Below are 22,500 nucleotides of genomic sequence, written 5' to 3' on the forward strand. Positions count from 1 at the left end.
GATAGATTAGCAGTTTGGCATTTTTAATTATAAGGACATTTTAAGACCATTTGACATGTTTTTATGGTATTTTAAGACCATTTGGCATGTTTGTATGGTATTTTAAGACCATTTGGCATGTTTTATGGTATGTTAAGACCATTTGGCATGTTTTTATGGTATGTTAAGACCATTTGGCATGTTTTTATGGTATTTTAAGACCATTTGGCATGTTTTATGTATTTTTATGGTATGTTTTAAGACCATTTGGCATGTTTTTATGGTATTTTAAGACCATTTGACATGTTTTTTATGGTATTTTAAGACCATTTGGCATGTTTTTATGGTATTTTAAGACCATTTGGCATGTTTTTTATGGTATTTTAAGACCATTTGGCATGTTTTTATGGTATTTTAAGACCATTTGGCATGTTTTGAGGGCATTTGAAGAAAGTTTGGCTATGGTAATACCCTTTTTTTGACATTAACCCCTTCAGTACCATGACACATTTCCATATTCCTTGTGGTGACTATTTGGTGATTTTGTACAGCTTCACAAACTCATGTGGGGATGAAAATTGTGAAGACTGTGGCCATTAATTTTGTGACCTTCATAGACCTTCAATAATGTCAATAAAATGGTCTAATGGTGCACAAATCTCAAGGTAAAAATGTGTCCCAGTACTGAAGGGGTTAAGAAGGGTGTATGGAGGTGACAAGATTAATGGGCACAGTCTTCACTATTTCAATCCCCCACATGAGTTTGTGAAGCAAGTGTTGGATTCTCTGGACAAAGATGCAGTGTGCTTGTTAAGAGATTGACTCAGCACTCACTCACTCCTTCACTTACTGAACTCAGAGGGAATGAAGAATGTGCATTGTTGCTGCTTGTGTGTCAGACAAAGGCCTGTATTCACAAACACTTTGGTGTCTCAACAACACGCCTTCCAAGGCCACAGAGATCACTGGCAGGGTTTTCATGAGTGTTTCTCCACTTAATATTGTAGAAATGTCACTCTGCCTCAGGAACCATAAAAATACCCTTATTCTCTCACCACCACTGTTTTCCAAGGCCACACAGATGACTGGCAGGGTTTTCAAGACTGTTTCTCCACTTAATAATACAGAAATCTTGTCATTCTGCCTTTACAACTGTAAAAACATTCTTCAAAACTCTTTATTCTCTCTCTATGACAATTTTCCAAGGCCACAGAGATGACTGGCAGGATTTTCAAGACTGTTTCTCCACTTAATAATATCTCTCTCTCTCTCTCTCTCTCTCTCTCTCTCTCTCTCTCTCTCTCTCTCTCTCTCTCTCTCTCTCTCTCTCTCTCTCTCTCTCTCTCTCTCTCTCTCTCTCATGGCAATGAAAAGATCTAATGGTACACAAATCTCAAGGTAAAAATGTGTCCCAGTACTGAAGGGGTTAAATAGTGAAGACTGTGGCTATTAATCTTGTCACCTCCATAGACCCTTGCTAATGTCAATAAAATGGTCTAATGGTACACAAATCTCAAGGTAAAAAATGTGTCCCAGTACTGAAGGGGTAAAAATAGTGAAGATTATGGCCATTAATCTTCTGCCTTCAATAGATCTTTCCAAGTGTCAATAAAATGGTCTAATGGTACGCAGATCTCAAGGTAGAAATATGTCCCAGTACTGAAGGGGTTAAAATAGTGAAGACTTGCCATTATTCTTCTGCCCTCTATAGACCTTTCCTGATGTCAATAAAATGTCTAATTGTACACAAATTTCAAGGTAAAAATGTGTCTCAATGTTGAAGGGGTTAAAATAGTGAAGAATGTGGCCATTAGTCTTCTGACGTCTATAGATCTTTCCTACTGTCAATAAAATGGTCTAATGGTACACAAAATCTCAAGATGTCCCAGTATTAAAGGGGTTAAAATAATGAAGAATGTGGCCGTTAATCTTCTGACCTCTGTAGACCTTTCCTAATGTCAATAAAATGGTCTAATGGTACAGAAATGTCAAGGTAAAATGTGTCCCAGTACTGAAGGGGTTAAAATAGTGAAGACTGTGACCATTAACCTTCTGATGTCTATAAACTTTTCCTAATATCAATAAAATGGTTTAATGGTACACAGATCTCAGGGTAAAAATGTGTCCCAGTACTGAAGGGGTTGAAATAGTGAAGACTGTGATCTCCATTAATCTTGTGATCTCCATACAGCCTCTCCATTTTATTGATATTAGCAAGGGTCTATGGTGGTCAAAGGATTAATGGCCACAGCCTTCACTATTTTAATCAATTCAGTACTGGGACACATTTTACCAGTTTGAGATTTGTGTACCATTAGACCATTTTAATGACATTAGCAAGGGTGTATGGAGGGCACAAGATTAATGTGTGTGTTGTTTTAAAATGTTGTTTTCATGTATATTACTATTTGATTGTTTACTTTGATTGCTCTCTCTCTCTCTCTCTCTCTCTCTCTCTCTCTCTCTCTCTCTCTCTCTCTCTCTCTCTCTCTCTCTCTCTCTCTCTCTCTCTCTCTCTCTCTCTCTCTCTCTCTCTCTCTCTCTCTCTTTCTTTCTTTCTTGAGATCAGTTTGGCATGTTTTAAGGGCATTTTGAGAGTTTGACATTTTTTTAGGGCATTTTAATACATTTTGGCAGGTTTTGAGAGCAATTTAAAACAGTTTGGCTGGTTTTCAGGGTATATTAAGACAATTTGAGAGGTTTTGAAGTGAATTGAAGACAGTTTGGCAGGTTTTCAGGGCATATTAAGACAGTTTGGTATGTTTTGAGGGCAATTTTAGACAGTTTGGCAGGTTTTGAGGCCAATTTAAGATAGTTTGACATGTTTTGATGGCATTTTAAGACAGTTTGGCAGGTTTTGAGGGCATATTAAGGCAGTTTGGCAGATTTTGAGTGCAATTTATATATATATATATATATATATATATATATATATATATATATATATATATATATATATATATATATATATATAGTTAGGCATTTTGCATTATTGTAAATAACAGCATATTCTTATTTGATTTATAATTAACAGTGGTAGTGGTAGCCTTTTCCAAGATATCATACTGGAATAGGTGGAAGCTTGAATTATATATGTATATTGATTTTAATGCAAGTTTAATTTTTGAGTTACTTGTGTTAACCTAAGGATGTAAAATTTCCATAACTAAGAAAGTAACAATTCTGTTTTGTAATCATGTGCATTGTGTATAATTTGTTGCATATTAATTATTTAAGATCATAGCAATACACTAGAAATTTAGAATAAACTAAAATTTTTCTATTTAATTGAAAAGATTAGGTGAAAGCTCATTTTTCTGAATTGGTCTACTAATGTGTAAGTACATCTTTAATTTGAGACAGATTTGGCATGTTATGAAGCCATTTTAAGGCAGTTTGTCATGTTTTGAGGACATTTTAAGACAGTTTGGTATGTTTTGAGGGCATTTTAAGATAGTTTGCCAGGTTTTGAGGAAATTATAAGACAGTTTGATATGTTTTGATAGGATTTTAAGACAGTTTTGCATGTTTTGAGGTCAGTTAAAAGTTTGACATGTTTTAACGGCATTTGAGTTGCGTTCAGTTCAGTTTACAAAATAGTGAAGGTGACTCAATATAAACAGTGCACCTCTCATTACAGGAAAGTCAAGTCCCTGAATGCTGCCACACTGCTGCTGGAACACTGCACCACCAAGCCAAGACAAGACAAGCGACAACACAACACAAGCCTTCTACAACACCTACAGCCATCAGCAACACCCAGAGTACAAGACAACACCTGGAGCCATGAAGAATAGTTAGGATAGATTAGCAGTTTGGCATTTTTAATTATAAGGACATTTTAAGACCATTTGACATGTTTTTATGGTATTTTAAGACCATTTGGCATGTTTGTATGGTATTTTAAGACCATTTGGCATGTTTTTATGGTATGTTAAGACCATTTGGCATGTTTTATGGTATGTTAAGACCATTTGGCATGTTTTATGGTATTTTAAGACCATTTGGCATGTTTATATGGTATTTTAAGACCATTTGGCATGTTTTTATGGTATTTTAAGACCATTTGACATGTTTTTATGGTATTTTAAGACCATTTGACATGTTTTATGGTATTTTAAGACCATTTGACATGTTTTTATGGTATTTTAAGACCATTTGGCATGTTTTTATGGTATTTTAAGACCATTTGGCATGTTTTTATGGTATTTTAAGACCATTTGGCATGTTTTGAGGGCATTTGAAGAAAGTTTGGCTATGGTAATACCCTTTTTGACATTAACCCTTCAGTACCATGACACATTTCCATATTCCTTGTGGTGACTATTTGGTGATTTTGTACAGCTTCACAAACTCATGTGGGGGTGAAAATTGTGAAGACTGTGGCCATTAATCTTGTGACCTTCATAGACCTTCAATAATGTCAATAAAATGGTCTAATGGTGCACAAATCTCAAGGTAAAAATGTGTCCCAGTACTGAAGGGGTTAAGAAGGGTGTATGGAGGTGACAAGATTAATGGGCACAGTCTTCACTATTTCAATCCCCACATGAGTTTGTGAAGCAAGTGTTGGATTCTCTGGACAAAGATGCAGTGTGCTTGTTAAGAGATTGACTCAGCACTCACTCACTCCTTCACTTACTGAACTCAGATGAAGAATGAAGAATGTGCATCCAAGGCCACAGAGATCACTTGCTGCTTGAGTGTTTCTCCACTTAAAGACACTCTGCCTCAGGAACCATAAAATACTTATTCTCTCAACAACACTGTTTTCCAAGGCCACAGAGATGACTGGCAGGGTTTTCAAGACTGTTTCTCCACTTAATAATACAGAAATGTCATTCTGCCTCAGGAACTGTAAAACATTCTTCAAAACTCTTTATTCTCTCTCTACCACAATTTTCCAAGGCCACAGAGATGACTGGCAGGGTTTTCAAGACTGTTTCTCCACTTAATAATACAGAAATCTTGTCATTCTGCCTTTACTCTCTCTCTCTCTCTCTCTCTCTCTCTCTCTCTCTCTCTCTCTCTCTCTCTCTCTCTCTCTCTCTCTCTCTCTCTCTCTCTCTCTCTCTCTCTCTCTCTCTCTTAATGGCAATGAAAATGGTCTAATGGTACACAAATCTCAAGGTAAAAAATGTGTCCCAGTACTGAAGGGGTTAAATAGTGAAGACTGTGGCTATTAATCTTGTCACCTCCATAGACCCTTGCTAATGTCAATAAAATGGTCTAATGGTACACAAATCTCAAGGTAAAAATGTGTCCCAGTACTGAAGGGGTAAAATAGTGAAGATTATGGCCATTAATCTTCTGCCTTCCATAGATCTTTCCAAGTGTCAATAAAATGGTCTAATGGTACGCAGATCTCAAGGTAGAAATATGTCCCAGTACTGAAGGGGTTAAAATAGTGAAGACTTGCCATTATTCTTCTGCCCTCTATAGACCTTTCCTGATGTCAATAAAATGTCTAATTGTACACAAATTTCAAGGTAAAATGTGTGTCAATGTTGAAGGGGTTAAAATAGTGAAGAATGTGGCCATTAGTCTTCTGACGTCTATAGATCTTTCCTACTGTCAATAAAATGGTCTAATGGTACACAAAATCTCAAGATGTCCTAGTATTAAAGGGGTTAAAATAATGAAGAATGTGGCCGTTAATCTTCTGACCTCTGTAGACCTTTCCTAATGTCAATAAAATGGTCTAATGGTACAGAAATGTCAAGGTAAAATGTGTCCCAGTACTGAAGGGGTTAAAATAGTGAAGACTGTGACCATTAACCTTCTGATGTCTATAAACTTTTCCTAATATCAATAAAATGGTTTAATGGTACACAGATCTCAGGGTAAAATGTGTCCCAGTACTGAAGGGTTGAAATAGTGAAGACTGTGACCATTAATCTTGTGATCTCCATACACCTCTCCATTTTATTGATATTAGCAAGGGTCTATGGTGGTCAAAGGATTAATGGCCACAGCCTTCACAGCAATGAAGACTCACTATTTTAACCATTTTATTTCAGGGTCTACAAAGGATTAATGGCCACAGCCTTCACTATTTTAATCATTTACTGGGACACATTTTACCTTGAGATTTGTGTACCATTAGACCATTTTAATGACATTAGCAAGGGTGTATGGAGGGCACAAGATTAATGTGTGTGTGTTGTTTTAAAAATGTTGTTTTCATGTATATTATTACTATTTGATTGTTTACTTTGATTGCTCTCTCTCTCTCTCTCTCTCTCTCTCTCTCTCTCTCTCTCTCTCTCTCTCTCTCTCTCTCTCTCTCTCTCTCTCTCTCTCTCTCTCTCTCTCTCTCTCTCTCTCTCTCTCTCTCTCTCTTTCTTTCTTTCTCTCTCTCTTTCTTTTTCTTTCTTTCTATTTTTCTTTCTCTTTCTTTTATATATATTTTTTTTTCTTTCTTTCTTTCTTTTTCTCTTTCTCTTCTCTCTCTCTTCTCTTTCTCTCTCTCTCTCTCTCTCTCTCTCTCTCTCTCTCTTTTCTCTCTCTCTCTCTCTCTCTCTCTCTCTCTCTCTCTCTTTCTTTCTCTCTCTCTTTCTTCTCTTTCTCTCTTCTATTTTTCTTTTAATCTTTTTCTTTCTTTTCTTCTTCTTTCTGAAATTATAAGACAGTTTGATATGTTTTGATAGGATTTTAAGACAGTTTTGCATGTTTTGAGGTCAGTTAAAAAAGTTTGACATGTTTTAACGGCATTTGAGTTGCTTTAATTCAGTTTACAAAATAGTATGACTCAATATAAACAGTGCACCTCTCATTACAGGAAAGTCAAGTCCCTGAATGCTGCCAAGGAGAGACACTGCTGCTGGAACACTGCACCACCAAGCCAAGACAAGACAAGCCACAACACAACACAAGCCTTCTACAACACCTACAGCCATCAGCAACACCCAGAGTACAAGAAAGAATAGTTAGGATAGATTAGCAGTTTGGCATTTTTAATTATAAGGACATTTTAAGACCATTTGACATGTTTTTATGGTATTTTAAGACCATTTGGCATGTTTGTTTGGTATTTTAAGACCATTTGGCATGTTTTTATGGTATGTTAAGACTATTTGGCATGTTTTTATGGTATGTTAAGACCATTTGGCATGTTTTTATGGTATTTTAAGACCATTTGGCATGTTTTATGGTATTTTAAGACCATTTGACATGTTTTATGGTATTTTAAGACCATTTGGCATGTTTTTATGGTTTTAAGACCATTTGGCATGTTTTATGGTATTTTAAGACCATTTGGCATGTTTTTATGGTATTTTAAGACCATTTGGCATGTTTTTATGGTATTTTAAGACCATTTGGCATGTTTTGAGGGCATTTGAAGAAAGTTTGGCTATGGTAATACCCTTTTTTGACATTAACCCTTCAGTACCATGACACATTTCCATATTCCTTGTGGTGACTATTTGGTGATTTTGTACAGCTTCACAAACTCATGTGGGGATGAAAATTGTGAAGACTGTGGCCATTAATTTTGTGACCTTCATAGACCTTCAATAATGTCAATAAAATGGTCTAATGGTGCACAAATCTCAAGGTAAAATGTGTCCCAGTACTGAAGGGGTTAAGAAGGGTGTATGGAGGTGACAAGATTAATGGGCACAGTCTTCACTATTTCAATCCCCCACATGAGTTTGTGAAGCAAGTGTTGGATTCTCTGGACAAAGATGCAGTGTGCTTGTTAAGAGATTGACTCAGCACTCACTCACTCCTTCACTTACTGAACTCAGAGGGAATGAAGAATGTGCATTGTTGCTGCTTGTGTGTCAGACAAAGGCCTGTATTCACAAACACTTTGGTGTCTCAACAACACGCCTTCCAAGGCCACAGAGATCACTGGCAGGGTTTTCATGAGTGTTTCTCCACTTAATATTGTAGAAATGTCACTCTGCCTCAGGAACCATAAAATACCCTTATTCTCTCACCACCACTGTTTTCCAAGGCCACACAGATGACTGGCAGGGTTTTCAAGACTGTTTCTCCACTTAATAATACAGAAATCTTGTCATTCTGCCTTTACAACTGTAAAACATTCTTCAAAACTCTTTATTCTCTCTCTATGACAATTTTCCAAGGCCACAGAGATGACTCAGGGTTTTCTCTCTGTTTCTCTCTCTCTCTCTCTCTCTCTCAATCTCTCTCTCTCTCTCTACACAAATCTCAAGGTCTCTCCAGTCTCTGAAGGGGTTAAATAGTGAAGACTCTCTCTTCTCTCTCTCTCTCCATAGATTTTCTAATGTCAATAAAATGGTCTAATGGTACACAAATCTCAAGGTAAAAATGTGTCCCAGTACTGAAGGGGTAAAAATAGTGAAGATTATGGCCATTAATCTTCTGCCTTCCATAGATCTTTCCAAGTGTCAATAAAATGGTCTAATGGTACGCAGATCTCAAGGTAGAAATATGTCCCAGTACTGAAGGGGTTAAAATAGTGAAGACTTGCCATTATTCTTCTGCCCTCTATAGACCTTTCCTGATGTCAATAAAATGTCTAATTGTACACAAATTTCAAGGTAAAATGTGTCTCAATGTTGAAGGGGTTAAAATAGTGAAGAATGTGGCCATTAGTCTTCTGACGTGTATAGATCTTTCCTTCTGTCAATAAAATGGTCTAATGGTACACAAAATCTCAAGATGTCCTAGTATTAAAGGGGTTAAAATAATGAAGAATGTGGCTGTTAATCTTCTGACCTCTGTATACCTTTCCTAATGTCAATAAAATGGTCTAATGGTACAGAAATGTCAAGGTAAAAATGTGTCCCAGTACTGAAGGGGTTAGAATAGTGAAGACTGTGACCATTAATCTTCTGGTGTCTATAAACTTTTCCTAATATCAATAAAATGGTTTAATGGTACACAGATCTCAGGGTAAAAATGTGTCCCAGTACTGAAAGGGTTGAAATAGTGAAGACTGTGATCTCCATACACCTCTCCATTTTATTGATATTAGCAAGGGTCTATGGTGGTCAAAGGATTAATGGCCACAGCCTTCACTATTTTAATCAATTCAGTACTGGGACACATTTTTACCTTGAGATTTGTGTACCATTAGACCATTTTAATGACATTAGCAAGGGTGTATGGAGGGCACAAGATTAATGTGTGTGTTGTTTTAAAATGTTGTTTTCATGTATATTATTACTATTTGATTGTTTACTCTCTCTCTCTCTCTCTCTCTCTCTCTCTCTCTCTCTCTCTCTCTCTCTCTCTCTCTCTTTCTTTCTTTCTTGAGATAGTTTGGCATGTTTTAAGGGCATTTTGAGAGTTTGACATTTTTTAGGGCATTTTAATACATTTTGGCAGGTTTTGAGAGCAATTTAAAACAGTTTGGCTGGTTTTCAGGGTATATTAAGACAATTTGAGAGGTTTTGAAGTGAATTGAAGACAGTTTGGCAGGTTTTCAGGGCATATTAAGACAGTTTGGTATGTTTTGAGGCAATTTTAGACAGTGGCAGGTTTTGAGGCCAATTTAAGATAGTTTGACATGTTTTGATGGCATTTTAAGACAGTTTGGCAGGTTTTGATGGCATTTTAAGGCAGTTTGGCAGATTTTGAGTGCATATTATAGGCATATATATATATATATATATATATATATATATATATATATATATATATATATATATATATATATATATATATATATATATATTTTGCATTATTGTAAATAACAGCATATTCTTATTTGATTTATAATTAACAGTGGTAGTGGTAGCCTTTTCCAAGATATCATACTGGAATAGGTGGAAGCTTGAATTATATATGTATATTGATTTTAATGCAAGTTTAATTTTTGAGTTACTTGTGTTAACCTAAGGATGTAAAATTTCCATAACTAAGAAAGTAACAATTCTGTTTTGTAATCATGTGCATTGTGTATAATTTGTTGCATATTAATTATTTAAGATCATAGCAATACACTAGAAATTTAGAATAAACTAAAATTTTTCTATTTAATTGAAAAGATTAGGTGAAAGCTCATTTTCTGAATTGGTCTACTAATGTGTAAGTACATCTTTAATTTGAGACAGATTTGGCATGTTATGAAGCCATTTTAAGGCAGTTTGTCATGTTTTGAGGACATTTTAAGACAGTTTGGTATGTTTTGAGGGCATTTTAAGATAGTTTGCCAGGTTTTGAGGAAATTATAAGACAGTTTGATATGTTTTGATAGGATTTTAAGACAGTTTTGCATGTTTTGAGGTCAGTTAAAAAAGTTTGACATGTTTTAACGGCATTTGAGTTGCGTTCAGTTCAGTTTACAAAATAGTGAAGGTGACTCAATATAAACAGTGCACCTCTCATTACAGGAAAGTCAAGACACACTGCTGCTGGAACACTGCACCACCAAGCCAAGACAAGACAAGCGACAACACAACACAAGCCTTCTACAACACCTACAGCCATCAGCAACACCCAGAGTACAAGACAACACCTGGAGCCATGAAGAATAGTTAGGATAGATTAGCAGTTTGGCATTTTTAATTATAAGGACATTTTAAGACCATTTGACATGTTTTTATGGTATTTTAAGACCATTTGGCATGTTTGTATGGTATTTTAAGACCATTTGGCATGTTTTTATGGTATGTTAAGACCATTTGGCATGTTTTATGGTATGTTAAGACCATTTGACCATGTTTTATGGTATTTTAAGACCATTTGGCATGTTTTTATGGTATTTTAAGACCATTTGGCATGTTTTATGATGTTTTAAGACCATTTGACATGTTTTATGGTATTTTAAGACCATTTGACCATTTGTTTTATGGTATTTTAAGACCATTTGACATTTTATGGTATTTTAAGACCATTTGGCATGTTTTTATGGTATTTTAAGACCATTTGGCATGTTTTTATGGTATTTTAAGACCATTTGGCATGTTTTGAGGGCATTTGAAGAAAGTTTGGCTATGGTAATACCCTTTTTGACATTAACCCTTCAGTACCATGACACATTTCCATATTCCTTGTGGTGACTATTTGGTGATTTTGTACAGCTTCACAAACTCATGTGGGGGTGAAAATTGTGAAGACTGTGGCCATTAATCTTGTGACCTTCATAGATCTTCGATAATGTCAATAAAATGGTCTAATGGTGCACAAATCTCAAGGTAAAAATGTGTCCCAGTACTGATGGGGTTAAGAAGGATGTATGGAGGTGACAAGATTAATGGGCACAGTCTTCACTATTTCAATCCCCCACATGAGTTTGTCAAGCAAGTGTTGGATTCTCTGGACAAAGATGCAGTGTGCTTGTTAAGAGATTGACTCAGCACTCACTCACTCCTTCACTTACTGAACTCAGAGGAATGAAGAATGTGCATTGTTGCTGCTTGTGTGTCAGACAAAGGCCTGTATTCACAAACACTTTGGTGTCTCAACAACACGCCTTCCAAGGCCACAGAGATCACTGGCAGGGTTTTCATGAGTGTTTCTCCACTTAATATTGTAGAAATGTCACTCTGCCTCAGGAACCATAAAATACCCTTATTCTCTCACCACCACTGTTTTCCAAGGCCACACAGATGACTGGCAGGGTTTTCAAGACTGTTTCTCCACTTAATAATACAGAAATCTTGTCATTCTGCCTTTAGAACTGTAAAAACATTCTTCAAAACTCTTTATTCTCTCTCTATAACAATTTTCCAAGGCCACAGAGATGACTGGCAGGGTTTTCAAGACTGTTTCTCCAGTTAATAATATAGAAATCTTGTCATTCTGCCTTTACTCTCTCTCTCTCTCTCTCTCTCTCTCTCTCTCTCTCTCTCTCTCTCTCTCTCTCTCTCTCTCTCTCTCTCTCTCTCTCTCTCTCTCTCTCTCTCTCTCTCTCTCTCTCTCTCTCTCTCTCTCTCTCTCTCTCTCTCTCTCTGGATTTTCTTAATGGCAATGAAATGGTCTAATGGTACACAAATCTCAAGGTAAAAATGTGTCCCAGTACTGAAGGGGTTAAATAGTGAAGACTGTGGCCATTAATCTTGTCACCTCCATAGACCCTTGCTAATGTCAATAAAATGGTCTAATGGTACACAAATCTCAAGGTAAAAATGTGTCCCAGTACTGAAGGGGTAAAATAGTGAAGATTATGGCCATTAATCTTCTGCCTTCCATAGATCTTTCCAAGTGTCAATAAAATGGTCTAATGGTACGCAGATCTCAAGGTAGAAATATGTCCCAGTACTGAAGGGGTTAAAATAGTGAAGACTTGCCATTATTCTTCTGCCCTCTATAGACCTTTCCTGATGTCAATAAAATGTCTAATTGTACACAAATTTCAAGGTAAAATGTGTGTCAATGTTGAAGGGGTTAAAATAGTGAAGAATGTGGCCATTAGTCTTCTGACGTGTATAGATCTTTCCTACTGTCAATAAAATGGTCTAATGGTACACAAAATCTCAAGATGTCCTAGTATTAAAGGGGTTAAAATAATGAAGAATGTGGACGTTAATCTTCTGACCTCTGGTGACCTTTCCTAATGTCAATAAAATGGTCTAATGGTACAGAAATGTCAAGGTAAAATGTGTCCCAGTACTGAAGGGTTAAAATAGTGAAGACTGTGACCATTAACCTTCTAATGTCTATAAACTTTTCCTAATATCAATAAAATGGTTTAATGGTACACAGATCTCAGGGTAAAATGTGTCCCAGTACTGAAGGGTTGAAATAGTGAAGACTGTGAGCATTAATCTTGTGATCTCCATACACCTCTCCATTTTATTGATATTAGCAAGGGTCTATGGTGGTCAAAGGATTAATGGCCACAGCCTTCACTATTTTAATCAATTCAGTACTGGGACACATTTTACCTTGAGATTTGTGTACCATTAGACCATTTTATTGATATTAGCAAGGGTCTATGGTGGTCAAAGGATTAATGGCCACAGCCTTCACTATTTTAATCAATTCAGTACTAGGACACATTTTACCCTGAGATTTGTGTACCATTAGACCATTTTAATGACATTAGCAAGGGTGTATGGAGGGCACAAGATTAATGTGTGTGTGTTTTAAAATGTTGTTTTCATGTATATTATTACTATTTGATTGTTTACTTTGATTGCTCTCTCTCTCTCTCTCTCTCTCTCTCTCTCTCTCTCTCTCTCTCTCTCTCTCTCTCTCTCTCTCTCTCTCTCTCTCTCTCTCTCTCTCTCTCTCTCTCTCTCTCTCTCTCTCTCTCTCTCTCTCTCTCTCTTTCTCTCTCTCTCTCTTTTCTTTCTTTCTCTCTCTCTCTCTCTCTCTCTCTCTCTCTCTCTCTCTCTCTCTCTCTCTCTCTCTCTCTCTCTCTCTCTCTCTCTCTCTCTCTCTCTCTCTCTCTCTCTCTCTCTCTCTCTCTCTCTCTCTCTCTCTCTCTCTCTCTCTCTCTCTCTCTCTCTCTCTCTCTCTCTCTCTCTCTCTCTCTCTCTCTCTCTCTTTCTTTCTTTCTTTCTTTCTTTCTTTCTTTCTTTCTTTCTCTCTCTCTCTCTCTCTCTCTCTCTCTCTCTCTCTCTCTCTCTCTCTCTCTCTCTCTCTCTCTCTCTCTCTCTCTCTTTCTCTTTCCATTTTTATCTTTGAGTATTTGTTAACTTTTAAAATTGTTTAAAAATAATTTATGAAGTTGAAATTTCTTAAAATTTTGCAAAGTTGAAAATTAGCGCAGATCTTTTATGTTAAGTTGTATTTTCATGTTAATATTTATTGTATATTAAGTTGAAAGTTATTGTAGACTAATTCTTTTATATATGTAGACTTTAATTCTTTTATATATGATTCAATGTAAACAGTGCACCTCTCATTACAGGAAAGTCAAGTCCCTGAATGCTGCCAAGGAGAGACACTGCTGCTGGAACACTGCACCACCAAGCCAAGACAAGACAAGCCACAACACAACACAAGCCTTCTACAACACATACAGCCATCAGCAACACCCAGAGTACAAGACAACACCTGGAGCCATGAAGAATAGTTAGGATAGATTAGCAGTTTGGCATTTTTATTTTTAAGGACATTTTAAGACCATTTGACATGTTTTTATGGTATTTTAAGACCATTTGACATGTTTTTATGGTATTTTAAGACCATTTGACATGTTTTTATGTATGTTAAGACCATTTGGCATGTTTTTATGGTATGTTAAGACCATTTGGCATGTTTTTATGGTATGATAAGACCATTTGGCATGTTTTTATGGTATTTTAAGACCATTTGGCATGTTTTATGGTATTTTAAGACCATTTGGCATGTTTTGAGAGCATTTGAAGAAAGTTTGGCTATGGTAATACCCTTTTATTGACATTAACCCCTTCAGTACCATGACACATTTCCATATTCCTTGTGGTGACTATTTGGTGATTTTGTACAGCTTCACAAACTCGTGGGGGTGAAAATTGTGAAGACTGTGGCCATTAATTTTGTGACCTTCATAGACCTTCGATAATGTCAATAAAATGGTCTAATGGTGCACAAATCTCAAGGTAAAATGTGTCCCAGTACTGAAGGGGTTAAGAAGGGTGTATGGAGGTGACAAGATTAATGGGCACAGTCTACACTATTTCAATTCCCCACATGAGTTTGTGAAGCAAGTGTTGGATTCTCTGGACAAAGATGCAGTGTGCTTGTTAAGAGATTGACTCAGCACTCACTCACTCCTTCACTTACTGAACACAGAGGAATGAAGAATGTGCATTGTTGCTGCTTGTGTGTCAGACAAAGGCCTGTATTCACAAACACTTAGCTGTCTCAACAACACGCCTTCCAAGGCCACAGAGATCACTGGCAGAGTTTTCATGAGTGTTTCTCCACTTAATATTGTAGAAATGTCACTCTGCCTCAGGAACCATAAAAATACCCTTATTCTCTCACCACCACTGTTTTCCAAGGCCACACAGATGACTGGCAGCATTTTCAAGACTGTTTCTCCACTTAATAATACAGAAATCTTGTCATTCTGCCTTTACAACTGTAAAAACATTCTTCAAAACTCTTTATTCTCTCACTATGACAATTTTCCAAGGCCACAGAGATGACTGGCAGGGTTTTCAAGACTGTTTCTCCACTTAATAATACAGAAATCTTGTCATTCTGCCTTTACTCTCTCTCTCTCTCTCTCTCTCTCTCTCTCTCTCTCTCTCTCTCTCTCTCTCTCTCTCTCTCTCTCTCTCTCTCTCTCTCTCTCTCTCTCTCTCTCTCTCTCTCTCTCTCTCTCTCTCTTTTATGGATTTTTCTTAATGGCAATGAAAAGATCTAATGGTACACAAATCTCAAGGTAAAAAATGTGTCCCAGTACTGAAGGGGTTAAATAGTGAAGACTGTGGCCATTAATCTTCTGCCTTCTATAGATCTTTCCAAGTGTCAATAAAATGGTCTAATGGTACGCAGATCTCAAGGTAGAAATGTGTCCCAGTACTGAAGGGGTTGAAATAGTGAAGACTGTTGCCATTATTCTTCTGCCTCTATAGACCTTTCCTGATGTCAATAAAATGTCTAATTGTACACAAATTTCAAGGTAAAATGTGTGTCAATGTTGAAGGGGGTTAAAATAGTGAAGAATGTGGCCATTAGTCTTCTGACGTCTATAGATCTTTCCTACTGTCAATAAAATGGTCTAATGGTACACAAAATCTCAAGATGTCCTAGTATTAAAGGGGTTAAAATAATGAAGAATGTGGCAGTTAATCTTCTGATCTCTGTAGACCTTTCCTAATGTCAATAAAATGGTCTAATGGTACAGAAATGTCAAGGTAAAATGTGTCCCAGTACTGAAGGGGTTAAAATAGTGAAGACTGTGACCATTAACCTTCTGATGTCTATAAACTTTTCCTAATATCAATAAAATGGTTTAATGGTACACAGATCTCAGGGTAAAATGTGTCCCAGTACTGAAGGGTTGAAATAGTGAAGACTGTGGCCATTAATCTTGTGATCTCCATACACCTCTCCATTTTATTGATATTAGCAAGGGTCTATGGTGGTCAAAGGATTAATGGCCACAGCCTTCACTATTTTAATCAATTCAGTACTGGGACACATTTTTTACCTTGAGATTTGTGTACCATTAGACCATTTTAATGACATTGGCAAGGGTGTATGGAGGCACAAGATTAATGTGTGTGTTGTTTTAAAATGTTGTTTTCATGTATATTATTACTATTTGATTGTTTACTTTGATTGCTCTCTCTCTCTCTCTCTCTCTCTCTCTCTCTCTCTCTCTCTCTCTCTCTCTCTCTCTCTCTCTCTCTCTCTCTCTCTCTCTCTCTCTCTCTCTCTCTCTCTCTCTCTCTCTCTCTCTCTCTCTCTCTCTCTCCAATGAAAAGATCTAATGGCAATGAAAAGATCTAATGGTACACAAATCTCAAGGTAAAATGTGTCCCAGTACTGAAGGGGTTAAATAGTGAAGACTGTGGCTATTAATCTTGTCACCTCCATAGACCCTTGCTAATGTCAATAAAATGGTCTAATGGTACACAAATCTCAAGGTAAAAATGTGTCCCAGTACTGAAGGGGTAAAATAGTGAAGATTATGGCCATTAATCTTCTGCCTTCAATAGATCTTTCCAAGTGTCAATAAAATGGTCTAATGGTACGCAGATCTCAAGGTAGAAATATGTCCCAGTACTGAAGGGGTTAAAATAGTGAAGACTTGCCATTATTCTTCTGCCCTCTATAGACCTTTCCTGATGTCAATAAAATGTCTAATTGTACACAAATTTCAAGGTAAAAATGTGTCTCAATGTTGAAGGGGTTAAAATAGTGAAGAATGTGGCCATTAGTCTTCTGACGTCTATAGATCTTTCCTACTGTCAATAAAATGGTCTAATGGTACACAAAATCTCAAGATGTTCCAGTATTAAAGGGGTTAAAATAATGAAGAATGTGGACGTTAATCTTCTGACCTCTGTAGACCTTTCCTAATGTCAATAAAATGGTCTAATGGTACAGAAATGTCAAGGTAAAATGTGTCCCAGTACTGAAGGGGTTAAAATAGTGAAGACTGTGACCATTAACCTTCTGATGTCTATAAACTTTTCCTAATATCAATAAAATGGTTTAATGGTACACAGATCTCAGGGTAAAATGTGTCCCAGTACTGAAGGGGTTGAAATAGTGAAGACTGTGACCATTAACCTTCTGATGTCTATAAACTTTTCCTAATATCAATAAAATGGTTTAATGGTACACAGATCTCAGGGTAAAAATGTGTCCCAGTACTGAAGGGGTTGAAATAGTGAAGACTGTGGCCATTAATCTTGTGATCTCCATACACCTCTCCATTTTATTGATATTAGCAAGGGTCTATGGTGGTCAAATAATGGCCACAGCCTTCACTATTTTAATCAATTCAGTACTGGGACACATTTTTACCTTGAGATTTGTGTACCATTAGACCATTTTATTGACATTAGCAAGGGTCTATGGTGGTCAAAGGATTAATGGCCACAGCCTTCACTATTTTAATCAATTCAGTACTGGGACACATTTTACCTTGAGATTTGTGTACCATTAGACCATTTTAATGACATTAGCAAGGGTCTATGGTGGGCACAAGATTAATGTGTGTGTTGTTTTAAAATGTTGTTTTCATGTATATTATTACTATTTGATTGTTTACTTTGATTGCTCTCTCTCTCTCTCTCTCTCTCTCTCTCTCTCTCTCTCTCTCTCTCTCTCTCTCTCTCTCTCTCTCTCTCTCTCTCTCTCTCTCTCTCTCTCTCTCTCTCTCTCTCTCTCTCTCTCTCTCTCTCTCTCTCTCTCTCTCTCTCTCTCTCTCTCTCTCTCTCTCTCTCTCTCTCTCTCTCTCTCTCTCTCTCTCTCTCTCTCTCTCTCTCTCTCTCTCTCTCTCTCTCTCTCTCTCTCTCTCTCTCTCTCTCTCTCTCTCTCTCTCTCTCTCTCTCTCTCTCTCTCTCTCTCTCTCTCTCTCTCTCTCTCTCTCTCTCTCTCTCTCTCTCTCTCTCTCTCTCTCTCTCTCTCTCTCTCTCTCTCTCTCTCTCTCTCTCTCTCTCTCTCTCTCTCTCTCTCTCTCTCTCTCTCTCTCTCTCTCTCTCTCTCTCTCTCTCTCTCTCTCTCTCTCTCTCTCTCTCTCTCTCTCTCTCTCTCTCTCTCTCTCTCTCTCTCTCTCTCTCTCTCTCTCTCTCTCTCTCTCTCTCTCTCTCTCTCTCTCTCTCTCTCTCTCTCTCTCTCTCTCTCTCTCTCTCTCTCTCTCTCTCTCTCTCTCTCTCTCTCTCTCTCTCTCTCTCTCTCTCTCTCTCTCTCTCTCTCTCTCTCTCTCTCTCTCTCTCTCTCTCTCTCTCTCTCTCTCTCTCTCTCTCTCTCTCTCTCTCTCTCTCTCTCTCTCTCTCTCTCTCTCTCTCTCTCTCTCTCTCTCTCTCTCTTTATCTTTGAATATTTGTTAACTTGAAAAGTTGTTTAAAAATAATTTGTGAAGTTGAAATTTCTTAAAATTTTGCAAAGTTGAAAATTCATGTTAATATTTATTGTATATTATAAATTGATGTTCAATAATATTGATGTTAATATTTGTTCAATAATATTGATGTTAATATTTATTGTATATTAAGTTGAAAATTATTGTAGACTTTAAATTCTTTTATATATTATTTATTATTAAGTTGAAAATCATTGTAGACTATTTTTTTTTTATACTGTTAAGTTGAAAATTTGTCTATTTATTGTCTAGACTTTTTCACCATAGGATTTTGCTCACTTTTTATACTTTATTTTTGAAAATTTGTTAAAAACAGTTTTTATTTTTAAGTTGAAAATTTGTGTAGACTTTCTCTGTATTCTTTGTATATATATTGTTTTATTCAGTTGAAAATATTTGTGGGTTTTTTTGCAGGCAATGTGTAATAATGTCAAAAATTGAATAAAAGTGTAGGGAGACACTCTTGTATTTAATTTTAGCTCCAATATGCATCCACCTTATCTCCGGAGACTCTTTAGAGTATTTTCGACTTAGTACGATTTTTAGGGCCCGTTTTTGGGCCATTTTTTTTTTTGCCATTTTTGCTTTTTAGATAGATTTTACCATTTTTAGTGTTTTTGGCCAGTAGTGCTGTATTTTATGTAGACCGTTTGAAGATTTTTCAGCCAGATGGTATTTTGGGACCATTTTACATTAAGTATTATTGATCAATGTCATGTAACTTTTTCGCTTTAGTTTCATTTTCTAACAACCACTTTTTGTATTGCTTATGATAATAAATAGAAAAGCTTCAAATCTAGCGCGTTTTATTTCTGGGGTGATCGTTTAGAGCGAGTGTAGGTGGTGGTCAATGGAGGCAATATTGTGTGTCAGACGGATCCAAGCCAGCTTGAGGCGACTACTCACTGAAACCACCCACAACCCACAAATATTCCCAGGAAAGGAAATTTAAAACCCACAAATATTCCCAGGAAAGGAAATTTACCGAAACAAAAAGATTTCTTTACACATTATTATTCAGTAGTGACAACAGATCCAAGTACAGTGACACCACCATAATGAGGTGGTAGTGGCAGCAAGCGTTGAATAGGAGGATGTCTGCTATGCGAAGCTGAATCTCTGGACTGCGGTGGTGGTGGTGGTGGTGGTGGTGGTGGTGTAGCAGGTGTTTGCCAGGCCGCTGCGAGGCGAAGTCCCTCAGTGCCAGTAGCTGCGACGGCGACACGTGTATTAGCAGGACGGAAGTGAAGGCCCAATGCGATGCAGTGCCCCTCCGAGTAGCGGTAGCAGCGGCAACGGTCAATGTAGGCGCAGTGCGAAGCCAGAGTCCTTCCCTTGATGGTGCAGGACGCACGGGATCGCTGCAGTCATGGCTTCGGATCACCAACTCCTGTAATGGAGAAAAATTAACTGATTATCTCCAAATGTACCACGCCACACTGTCCTACAATACACACTTCACTGCCTCAGTCAGCCTCCCACTCGCCCTCCTGGATCGTTATTCCACTTACACTCCAGTTACACCCTTCTCCCTCGTTCTCCTCCCAGCTTCTCCCGTGTTACGTAGCATCCTGGCCCTTCATCCTGACACTCCCATCCCTTCATTCTCACATCTCCCACGCCAGTCTCAGTAAACCACACCACGTGAAACCCCCTCAAACTTCCCCCACACCCGATCCTCACCCACACAACCAATCTTGCCACACATTCATCTACCTGGTTAGTGGAATCTTCCGTGTCTGCCGTCATCTGTAGGTTCTCGTCTCCAATCCTCCGCCTCACCACACCTGCCTCGCCTCTATCACCCACTCATCCAGCCAGTCTCCCTCAACGGCGGCAGTGGCGGTGCGCGATGCAATCTTACGGCGGTGGCAGAGTGTTGGTAGTGAGCGTTGTCCGTCAAAGTGCAAGGTAGACGAGGCTCATTACCGCTGTGGAGTCAGGCCTTTGGATCGTCAACGCCTGTAATGGACAAGAATAAGCATGAACAAAGCAGTACCTTGTTTACTTGTTCACTAATTATCCCTACAGCTAACAAGCAAGATAGCCCTAAGCAAACTCCTTCACTGCCTCAATCAGCCTTTCACTCTTCATTCTACGTATTCTTACCACCACCACCACCACCAATACCATCACAAAAACATGAACAGCAGTATCTTTTTTCACTAATTATCTCTAAATGACCAACACCACACATTCCCTTCACGTCTTCACTTCCATCCATAATGTGCCCAAACTCACTCTAAACACTTTATTCCCCCCATCTGTCTGTCCTAAAACTCAACCACTGCCTCAGCCAGCCTTTCACTCGTCTCTACTCAGTTACACGTCTTCACAGTGCCCTAACCCAGCCAAACACTCGCACCACACCATCCATCCCTTCTGTCTTCTATTTTATCACACTGCATTCAGTTAGTTCCCACTCTGCCTCCTCTTGCCACGAGCCATTCACGCTCACTTCATTCCTCCCAGCCATTCTCAACCCTCCCACACACAAACCCTCCCACCCTCCCACACACACAAACCCTCCCACCGTCACTCGTGAACCTCGAACCATTTACGCCAGCCTACCACTTCAAGAACTAATTTCATGGTTATATCCCCAAACTTATCGTTATGCTACCACATCTCGCTTCTAATGCACGTACCTTGAAACACCAGCCTCGTTACGTTAGGAAATCTTGTCCACTCATTCTTTTCGCCGATTCTGGTACCTATTCTATAACGAGGGAACCACAATGACTAACCTGAAACATTTTAGCCTCAAATACAACTTACTTAAAGGAGTTCTATAGTAACGCGACCCGTTTAATCCCTTCAGCACCAAGACGCGTTTTCATATTCCTTCTGTTACTATTTGGTGATTTTATACAACTTGAGAAACCTTGTGACATCCATACACGCTTTGTAACATCAATAGAATGATTTAATCGTACACATCTCAAGGTGAAAATGCGTCACAGTACTGAAGAGGTTAAGCGTAATTCTTCCTTCCTACACAACTACAATGACCACGAAAACACTACACTTGTTACAGCCATTACACAAATCTATTCTGAACCCACGTTACTCTAACCACACTAGTGAATGAACGACCATCTGCCCTTATTGACAACTAGACCAAGTAAATTTAACATCCACACGTAGCGATGGTTCCTGATACATCCTACATTGACACACAGACAGACATCGTACAATTAACCTTCCAATAGACGCAGTGCACATCCTACACATACCCAGTTATCCTTTATCAGTCAACATTCCTAACAACCTTCAAGTTACTGACTAACAATTTCCTATCACCACTGCAGTGTCAACGCGCACACAACACCAACACCTCACACCTACACTTCGTTTACATAAAAACCACTAACCTCTCCTCCTCTGTGCTGTGCTGTGCTGTGCTGTGGTCCGATAACCTCACAGCAGCGGCACGTCACCCCGCCGCACGAAAACCCACGTAGATCAAGCTTCCCGTTGCTGTTCCTGCCGCTGCTGAACGTCACGCCCACGACAAGACACAGACGGACACTGGGCTGCGTACACTCGAGGGTCGGTGGTGGCGTGGTGGCTGGAGAGATGTAGCGAGCGTGGTGTCTGGATTAATACTGTTCCAGCTACTGCTGACGTTGCTTCGTTCTTGTCTCACCCCCCCCAACCTGCTAATAAGGAAAGAGCAACTTGAGGGCAAACGAGCATATGAAACGCTGCCAGTGAACCTAACCACTGGTCCACCACCTGGATATAAACTAGTCACGCTCTTTAACTCCTTCCAAACCAACCATTACACACACTCAATTGCATTAATTTGTTTCATCAAGCATTCTCACCTTCCGTGTAGTACTTACAATTATACACGATTTTTTTTATCATTATGTTGTAACAGTTTGAAGCTTCCTTCGTAATAAATGATTATGATAAGATGATAATAATAATCTCTCTCTCTCTCTCTCTCTCTCTCTCTCTCTCTCTCTCTCTAAGTGAACCCTGCCTGTAAATTAACGAATAAAAAAAAAAAACGTATCATTAACGAAAAATTGATTATGAAAGATAATAATTCTCTCTCTCTCTCTCTCTCTCTCTCTCTCTCTCTCTCTCTCTCT

General features: G+C 38.1%; 3 protein-coding genes across 3 annotated transcripts in view; all 3 read right to left on the reverse strand.

Moving 5' to 3' along the window:
* Window positions 1-21,955, reverse strand: part of LOC123502283 — a 277,707-nt gene extending 255,752 nt beyond the window's left edge. The window contains exon 1 of the mRNA XM_045251507.1: window positions 21,772-21,955. The gene's annotated coding sequence lies outside the window, so the exon portion shown is untranslated. The remainder of the gene's footprint in view (window positions 1-21,771) is intronic.
* LOC123502280 lies at window positions 19,392-20,248 on the reverse strand. Its single transcript, XM_045251503.1, has 2 exons — window positions 20,114-20,248; window positions 19,392-19,787 (listed from the first exon to the last, which is right to left on the reverse strand). Exons 1-2 carry the CDS (start codon window positions 20,144-20,146, stop codon window positions 19,401-19,403), a joined length of 420 nt encoding a protein of 139 aa, XP_045107438.1. The 5' UTR covers window positions 20,147-20,248; the 3' UTR covers window positions 19,392-19,400.
* The window catches only part of LOC123502273, a 22,746-nt gene continuing 20,517 nt past the window's right edge, over window positions 20,272-22,500 (reverse strand). The window contains exon 3 of the mRNA XM_045251492.1: window positions 20,272-20,359. Coding sequence (XP_045107427.1) covers window positions 20,353-20,359 — 7 coding nt within the window. The 3' untranslated portion in view covers window positions 20,272-20,352. The remainder of the gene's footprint in view (window positions 20,360-22,500) is intronic.

This window comes from Portunus trituberculatus, chromosome 11, assembly GCF_017591435.1.
Source record: "Portunus trituberculatus isolate SZX2019 chromosome 11, ASM1759143v1, whole genome shotgun sequence".
In the NCBI taxonomy this organism is placed as follows: Eukaryota; Metazoa; Arthropoda; class Malacostraca; order Decapoda; family Portunidae; genus Portunus; species Portunus trituberculatus.